The sequence below is a fragment of the Pteropus vampyrus genome, unplaced genomic scaffold, assembly GCF_000151845.1.
Source record: "Pteropus vampyrus isolate Shadow unplaced genomic scaffold, Pvam_2.0 Scaffold19, whole genome shotgun sequence".
Lineage (NCBI taxonomy): Eukaryota > Metazoa > Chordata > Mammalia > Chiroptera > Pteropodidae > Pteropus > Pteropus vampyrus.
The window spans coordinates 14436503-14445959 of NW_011888800.1; the positions used below are offsets into that span (position 1 = coordinate 14436503).

General features: G+C 38.4%; 1 protein-coding gene and 1 pseudogene across 1 annotated transcript in view; both read right to left on the reverse strand.

Moving 5' to 3' along the window:
* LOC105288748 (aromatase) overlaps window positions 1-9457 on the reverse strand; it is a 78337-nt gene that overhangs the window by 9625 nt on the left and 59255 nt on the right. The window contains exons 4-6 of the mRNA XM_011355106.2: window positions 8814-8968; window positions 4483-4659; window positions 1715-1829 (exon numbers count right to left, since the gene is read on the reverse strand). Coding sequence (XP_011353408.1) covers window positions 1715-1829; window positions 4483-4659; window positions 8814-8968 — 447 coding nt within the window. The remainder of the gene's footprint in view (window positions 1-1714; window positions 1830-4482; window positions 4660-8813; window positions 8969-9457) is intronic.
* Window positions 6262-6377, reverse strand: LOC111736388 (annotated as a pseudogene).

The window sequence follows — 9457 nt, forward strand, 5'->3', positions numbered from 1 at the left end:
GAAAGAAAGAAAACCTGTACTTGTAGTCACAGAGAAGAGATAGGTGGTTACCAGATGTAGGGGTTGAGGGTCAGGGTGGGCCAAGTGGGTGAAGGGGGTTAAAAGGTACAAACTTCCAATTATAAAATAAATAAGGTATAGGAATGTAATACAGCATGGTGACTATAAATAATACTGTATTGCATATTTGAAAGTTGCCAAGAGAGTAGATCCTAAAAATTCTCATCACAAAAAAAATTTTTTATAGCTATGTGTGGTGACAGATGTTAACTAGACTTATTGTCATGATCATTTTGCAATATATGCAAATATTAAATCACTATGTTGTACACCTGAAACTAATATAATGTTATATGTCAATGATACCTCAATAAAAAAATACGGACATTATTGCAAGGGCATAAAAGAGAGGAAATTAAAAGATTTTTCTAGTGGGAATGTTGCTGAGCCATTTCTACAGAAACCTAAGAGAAACTGTTAGACAATCTCATGCAATAAGTATATTCTGTGGGACTGCTGGCCAAGATCAAGGCTAAACTAATGACCAAGAACCACCACCAAATCTGACCTCAGTGAAGTCACGAATTCTTATCTCATTGATTCTAGTCACAATAAGCTCTGGAAACTAGATGAAAATGTATAAAGAACCAAGGGTCAAAATCATCTACCCAGTACTCATCAACCAAGAATATATAAAGCAACATCAGGTTAGTTTCCTCTCTGGAGACTAATATTATTGAATTTAAAAACACACAAACAGGATAAAATTGGGCCTTCAAACAAGTTTGGGAACTTTTAGAGATGAGGAATTTAAGATGGTCAGGGACATGTGGGAACAATGTGAACAGAGGGAAGGAGAAAACGAATGTATTTAATGCCTGCTATGGGCCACGCTCAGTGTTTCATCAGCAATAGGATCACATTAACCTATATTCCCACTCTGGAAGGCACGTTCTATTTTACTTTAAATAACTTCCCAAGGCCATTTAGTTACTAAATGGTAGAGACAGGATACAAACCACATCTATCTGCTTCTAATTTCCACGAGCTTTCCACTGGTGGTTAGAGGTGGCAGTATTTAGTGGCTGGCAGCTTACACTCAAAAAACTCATTAATTAACTAAGGCCTTTGGGCATTTGTCCAGTTTTCTGCTAGACTAGTCTGACACCAATGGCATTTAATGACAGTTTCAGAATCCCCCAAAGACACAGCTATATAACTAAAAAAAAATTTACATTTTATTGACGTTTATTATGTTTATTATGAAAAAATTCATTTGTGACCATTGTTAATTCCTAATTCCTACAAGTTGAATTAAGTCAAATTCATTCAGAAGCAACATAACTATAAAATACCTCCATGTTTCCATTTCTAGACATACAGAGAGAATTTTGACAGATAATGATAGATTCAGCCAGCCATTCCATTCGACTCAAAATACACTGTAATGTTTTAGTTTTGGATTTGGTGCTTTCAGAAAACCCACTTGGCCCCCTTGCTGAGAAGCTATCCTGGCCAAGGCTTCATTTACTTTTCAGTCCAGCTACATTCAGTCAAATTGACGTAGAAAGTGTTTCATCAGCAATTTAATCAACATCTCCCTTGTGGGCTCTGGAGAGCAAAAGACTTGTCAAAGAGGCCAAACAGTAGCAAAGACACAATGAAAACCACAATCTATTGTCATGGATAAATTTTCCAAACTTGTTTTACTTACACAGACTTTTCATGCTTTTTGTATAGCCAAGAAATCTTAAAGAAGATGTCTGGTTTGATAAGGAGAGCTTGCCATGCTTCAAAATAACCATTGATTTTATCTACGATGGCATTTTCTGGAATAAAAAAAAACAAAAAACAAAAAAAACAGGCAGAGCAATTGAGCAAAAACATGAGCCCAAGAAGAGTACACCTAGCAGAAAAGATTCCTTGTAAATTCTCCTACCTGTCTGGGGGTCTAAGCTAGGTAAGTTTCCACCTTCAGTGGGCATTTTAGCCATGTTAATGCCACTAGACAAATCAACACTAATTTATTCTGTTTGACATCTAAATCAGCCAAGTTGACCAAAGATTTGCCAGTTTTCAAGTTTATGTTAGAGACACAGCCTAGAATCTCACATGCCCCTCTCTGTCTGAGCCTCTACCTCTCTCCTGTTTTCCTGGACAGTGGGGAACAAGAGGGGCACTAGTAATTATAGCTGTCATGGCCTCAATTCTGGCATCTGGGAGGATAAAAAGCCATACCATTCTCTTGTTAGGCAGCCAATAGCTGCATATTAACATTTAGTGTTGGGTAAACAAAGCCATTAAGTGGATAATCTACTTGGATTATGTACCTAATTAATAGCTTGTAATTATATTCTCACTTCATAGTGCTTTATTCATATTTTTTGTAGCACTCATCACATAGTTTTCATGCTTATTTGGTCTAGAATGTAGATTTATCTTAGTATCGTCAATACCTTGTCTTGAGCCTCATGCATAGTCAGCTCTTAATAAGTGTTCTTTAATTAAATTGAATATTACAGAAAAGAAAACCCTCGCTTTTTCCAAATTATACAAAAGGGAAGAGAATAGACATTTATTTTTAACTGCTAAATACTAGCCACTGTGCAAGATGCTCTACAAAAGAGACTGCTTAATCCTTACAATCTTTCTAGGAGAGTGATAGTATCATTACATGGCAGATGAAGAAACTGCAGTTCATAGAAATTGAGAAGCTTGCCCAACACCATACAGTCAATGTGATAGGCAGGCCCTTGGGCTGGAACTCAGTTTTATCTGACCTCGGGGGGATGTCCTGTCCCCTTTGTTGCACTGGGTCTCTTAGGGAAACAGAGGTTAGCAAGAACCGAGTGAAGAGAAGGGAAATAAAATAACTATGCATGGGTTATGTACATTCTTAGTATCATGGTCTGTATCTACACATTAACAGAGACATTTGCAGTTTCCTTTACCTGATCCTTCCTAAGAATTAAGGCTAACAGGGAACCAAGAAGCAGGAACCCATGAAATATGTACCTCTCTAACCTGAGGAAAGATGTGTATAGAACAGGCAAACTGGGATTGGAGTCCTTTTCTGAAAGGGGATCAGGCAAGAGGGTATGACTAAAAAATCTTCAGAGTGAATAGGGGCTCCTATCTAAATGGCAATCAGATGAGGTTTCTATGGCTCTTGTGAGGAGTAATTAAAGAGCAAGGGAGAGGAGGCAAGAAGCGCCAGAGAACAGAAAGGGAAGGCTTAGAGCTTGTTTATTTGCCCAAATGTAGTAAATCAGGCAGCAGGTGTTAGAGCTCAGCTGGTTTGGGCAAGTGTTAAAATTATGCCTCGTTCTTATGCCTGTAATATTCTTCCCTCAGATCGCATGTGGCTTGTGGTCCTACTTAATTTAGGCTCATGTTTAGCTCTCTTCTCTGCAGAAGCCTTTCTTGGCTAGTCTCTCTATGATAGCCCCATCCCCTCCCACTGACTTCCCCCTTCACTTACTATCCCCTTGTCCCGCTTTGTTTTTTACTCACGGTACTTATTGTTGTGTAATATATTACTAGATATTTACTTTACTGTCCATATATCCACATTTAAATATAAACTCCTTGAAGGCAAGGACTTTTGTCTTGTTCACTGCTCTATCCCCAGAACCTAGAACAGTGCCTGGCATAAAATAGACGATCAATAAATACTGATTATATAAATGGATGAATCAATGAACGCTGCTAGAAATTACTTCAAGAAGATTACATTAAGCTGAACAACAGCAGAATGAAATTAATCTTAATGATTAATGTTTGTTTTTTGGTGGTGGTAAAGTTGTATGTGTGTGTTTTAATATTTGTTTCTGTAGTGTAGTGAAGAAAGTAGCTTTTTGAGTGAGACATCTTGCCATTGTTAAAAATGCTAAAAGACAAACTATATGTAAAGCAACTTTTTATACTGCTTGGTATATGGTAGATACTAAATTAATCGTAGCTACTATCATTGTTGTTTGCAGCAGCAGCAAGCAGTGCCATTATCATCGTATAGAGTCAAAGTTTTTATACCAAGTAGCTTTGAGAAAGGGGTGTGTATGTATGTGTATATTTATATGTATATACATATGTGTATATATAGGTACATATATGCATATATATGTATGTATATATCATGCCCAAATGAATGGTTGGAAATGGTTAAATATATCAGTGTGTTTGGTGGCAGGATATATTAATGACCAAATGAACTGACCACATTTGTTAAGTTTTGACTATGGGTAGAATCCCATTTCGTAGAGCAATGAGGAGAGATACAAAAGAAATAGAAGATGGCCCCTACTTTAAAGAAATGTATATCTTATAAGTGAATGAGGCAGACATACTTGGAAAAAAAATTCTGAGGAAATCTTAGAGATGTTTAAACAAGAACAATGTACAAGATTTGAGTCAGCTGTCTCTTTCATCCCCATGTTCAATAAAGGGCAGGATATCAAGTTGTGAGAATGAACATTTCAGTACCGTCCAAGGGGATCCCCAGGAAGAGCATGTTAGAGGTGTCCAGAATGATGCGCCGCAGGAGGGTCAACACGTCAATGTAGCCCAAGTCATTTCTGACCTCCTCCAACCTGTCCAGATGCTTTATGATGGATTCAGCACAAATTGTCACCATGCGCACGAGACCACGGCCAGACAGAGCTGAATGGAACAAACACATCAGAGAGTGAGCCACCACACACTCTAGGACACATACAAACCATCAGGCCATTTTGGCTTCTTTTGTTTGGACCTTAATTGTCCACGGTTTTCATTCAGTAACTACGGGCGGGATTTTGATGTTCTTCTTACACTCATCTGTATTCTCCTAATTTTCTACAAGAATGTATCGTCTTTATTGTTTAAAATGAATGAATGAATGAATGAATGAGTGAGTGAGTGAGTGAGTGAGTGAGTGAATTAAATCAAGTAGAATGACCTGGTTCTGATCTCACCCTTTGCTCTGCTCCTGACCATCTGAGCAGCTACTGGGTCCTGATGAGAAGCCATCTATCTTGAGTTTAACTTGTAAAGCCCCACTTTCTTTCTTTCTTCTTTAAGCTTTCTTTAAGAAGAATCTCTTTTATGTCTTTTATTACTCAGACTTACTTAGTCAGAGTCCTTGAAATGCAATGAAAAATCGTGGGGAATTTTGTAGGCGTAATTATCTCTTTAAAAAAAAAAAAAAAAATCCGGCTACAGAATCCCCTGAAGCTAGACTTTGCATATCAAGAAAGAAGGCATGGTAAGTTTGTCCTAGACTCTTAAGATTTCTTCTTATATATAGAAAGAAAGGTTCTAACTGTAGGAAGTACTTGGCAGGTATGAAAGGCCAGGTATGTCATTCCTTGGGTGACTGTCACATCCACAAGTGAGACAAATGATTCCTTAATGACCCAACCTTTTGTGTGGAAGGGTTGGCTTTGAATATCACTGGTGGTTTTCTCCCAAGCTGATGTATGATTTGCCTCTACATCCACAAGCTTGAAGCCACATTTCAAATATAAACAATATATAATATTGTTGCTTATAGGTAGTGGTATGATGTAGATATGATTTTAATTTTTACAATGTGCTTAAAAGTTTTGGATCTTATCAAGTTTTTTAAAAAAGTAAGCAGTATCCATCAATATAGACAACTCTCTTGGCAGTTTCAGAAAACAGGCTATTTTTTGCTCCTCCCATTTCATCCCTCCAGGATGGGCCATTGCCTAAGCTGAACATAACCATTTCTCCATGGCACACCCAGTAAGTCCATACCTTCAGTAATGTTACTACTTTAGATGCCAAAACTATCCCAAACTTTCTACAATATTAGGAAAACCAATAAAAAAGCTAACTCTAAAAGGAGGTTCATCAAGAAATGCTTGGGGTTTTCAATGATTATTAAAAATGTCATACATAACAGTGAATTTTCAATAACAATTAGCCCTCTACTTTTGGCATTTGATTTGGATCCAGTTTGTAATGTTTTCATTAGAAAATCTGATCTTTCATATATAAGGCTAATCTAAAAAAAAGTCACAAAGATCTTTTGATTAATTTCCAAGTACCACAGATTCTACTCTTAACATCTCTTATATTGGTGCCCTGCCCTTCATCTACCTTGTGTCATGCAGTAGCTCTTAACTGTTCTCATTGCTCACAGTTATGCTTCCTACCAATTAATTCTTTACTATGCTATCAGAAGAGTTTCTTCTAAAACAAATATGTTCTTGTCATTCTGGTTAAAATCTTTTTATTATTATTAGTTATTACCATTTATGACTACAGCACCCGGTCTTCCTAGGTGGTGTCCCATCCCAGTGCTAACCAGGCCCAACCCTGCTTAACTTCCGAGATCAGACATCAGGCTTGTTCAGGGTGGAATGGCCATAGACCATGGACCGTGGCTCTACTGGGGTGTAAACCCAGGACCTTCTGCCTGTAAAGCAGACATGCTAACCGCTACACTATGGAACTGTGTCCCATTCTGCTTAAAATCTTGAATGACTTCCTATAGCTTCTAAGATAAGCTTGGCTCCTTACCTTAGCACAGGAATCTTCGGTGGCTGGCCCTGTCTTCCCCTTGGCCTCATGCCTGCATGTATCCATACAAAGCACAAGGATGTGTCTTGCTGATCTGTCCTTTTGGCCTCAGAGTATCCTGTTTGTTCCTACTGTGAGACGTGTCCTTGTCACACTTAATTTAGGTAGCTTTTACCTTCTTTCGAAATTCATTGTAAGTGTATGCTCCTCTGAAAAGCTTCCCCTTACTGTTCAGTGTGCTTTAGGTGGTCCATTTGTCTATGCTCTGTAGCACTACACACTCACCTCTACCATAACACATCACCTAGGATAGTATTTGGTGAGGTATTGATCTGCCACTCTGCCCCCTCTCCCATTATAGATTTCTCAAGGGTAGAGACTATATCTTGTTTCTCATTGTATTCCAGGCACCTAGTTCGATGATGAGAAGAGAGTAGTTTGTTAAACAAATGATGAACTCAAGAGAGTCTATTAATTCTTGCATGTCCAAATAGAGGATATTGGTATGTGAAAGTTAATTGCTCTTAAATACTGGTTCACGTATTCCTAACAGACCTGGGCTAAATGACAAAGTAAAATAAAGCTTACATTTCTATAGGATCTTACAGCACTATTTTATTATTTCATTCACAGTAACCCTAGAATTCAAGTTCTATAGTGTTTATTACCTTTTATGGATAAGGAAACTGTAGCTCAGAGAGGCTGAGTGACTTGTCCAAGGTCATATAGCTAGTAAAGTGGCTCAGACCCACAACCTATAATATTTCCATTAATCCATTCTACAGTTTGTTACACATAAGATGATTTATCTGCCCCAACATGAGTAGTAACAGAATGATAACCTTTAAAGTTGTCCAAGCCCTAATCTTTGAAATCTATTAATATATAACCTTATATGGAAAAAAGGGACTTGGCACATATGATTAAAATTAAGAACCTTGAGATGGGGAGAATATTATAGATTATCTGGGTGGGCCCAACCTAATCACGTAAGTCCTTAAAAAGCAAAGAACCTTTCCTGGGTGAGGTCAGAGTCAGAGATGTGATGACAGAAGGATGCTCGGAGAGATGTGATGTAAATAGGACTCAAGCCGCTGTTGCTGGCTTTGAAGACAGAGGAAAGGGCCACAGGCCAAGGGATGTGGGTAGCCTCTGAGGATGAAAAAGGCAACATCTTGGTTTTAGCCTCGCGAGACCCATGTCAGACTTGATGTACAGAGCTGTAAGATAATCATTGTATTGTGTTAAGCCACTAAGTTCATGGCAATCTATTACAGCAGAAATAAGAAACTAATACAACAGAGTCTACAATAGAGTTATGCTGAGTCTTGGTGATAGGCAACTCTACAGAGGGGTATCAACACCTAGTGGGGACAGGCATAGCTCTTCCCTGTCTCAGCAGCCACACAGGAGGCGCCTACGTTCACTACAGAGGCAGGCTGGAAGGAAGAATATTGATGGTACATGATCAGACCTAAAATCTATCTAGCCCCATACTCCACCACTGACATTTCCAAGGCATGATTATGTTCCCTGATGTCGATATCAAAGACTGGTCATCAGTATCCCCCAACAGCTTCATTTCCAGCAGGATATAATAAAGGAGAAAATTAGTAGATAAGGAGGCTTGGGATCTGGTCTCTGTTCATCCATTACACGCTGTGTGGCCTGGGCAAAAATTACCACCTCTCTAGGACTATTTCCTCAACTATAAAACTTAAGAGGCTCTGTGAGATGACGTATGCAGTCCTTCCCAGTTCTAAAACTCTCTCGTTTTATTCACAAATTGCTCTCTGTTAAAATATCTGGGATGTCAGTCAATGATTCAACAAATATATTATTTGGTTATGCTTAAATCAAACATATGGCTGTCACTCGATTTTTAATGGAAATGATCCTAAGTATACAGGTCCAGCTCTTCTTCACATCCATGAAACTGCTTTGTGTATTAACAGGAGGAACAGAATTTGTGATGATTCAAAATATGAGCTCTGGGGCTGTCTCTCTGGCCATCATTTACTAATGTTAGAACCTTGGGCAAGTTACTTAACCTCTTATGCTTCAGTTTTCTCATTTGTAATATGTAAATTATTAGAGTATTTACCACTTGGGGTTGCTGTGAGATTAAAATATCAAGTGTTTAGAACAGTGCCTATCATATAGTAAACATATAATGAATGTTAGCTCATACCCTCATTATTTCAAAACTTAGCAGAATTTAAAAATGATTAAAAAAAAAAAAAGCACATTCATAGTCAAGAGCAGAATGTAGCCAGGCACCTGATTACCTTTTACAAAGAAAGGTCGGATAACTTTCCAGAGGGCTGGATTATTGTTAAATATGATGCCATTCTCATGCATGCCAATAAACTGCAATCCAAGTTTGCTGCCAAATCGGGAGATGTAGTGATCATGCTTCATTACGTGGAACATACTTGAGGACCTGCAGAGAAAGCAAACTTTGGTGTTAATTTTTAAGTGTCAGGAGAATTCGTGGTGATGATTTTGACTACCAGATGGCTGTCTTAGCAAATGCATGTTGATCTAACGGCCATGTATGATTTCTAGTATTCATAATAAATAAGCACTTCTGTTCCCATAAAACATCCCTCTCTAGTTGAAACATTTACCGACACCCTGTTTGAGCGTTATGAAAGACAGAATATACCATACACACACACACACACACACACACATCATTTATTTCCTTTTCTTCTCTAACTCCAAGTCACCAAAATACTGGGTTGAGCGGTGCAAAGCTGTTAAGAAGCTGAACCTTCCACACCACCAGAGTCCTGAGGGCCTCCAGCTCCCTCTAGGTATCATGCTGTCCCCCACAGGAGTGAGCTTCAGAATCTGGAGTTGCCAGAATTGCTGAAGTCTTTCTTCTTTAGTTTGGAACAAGCAATCTGTCTAGAGTCTCTAATCAGGC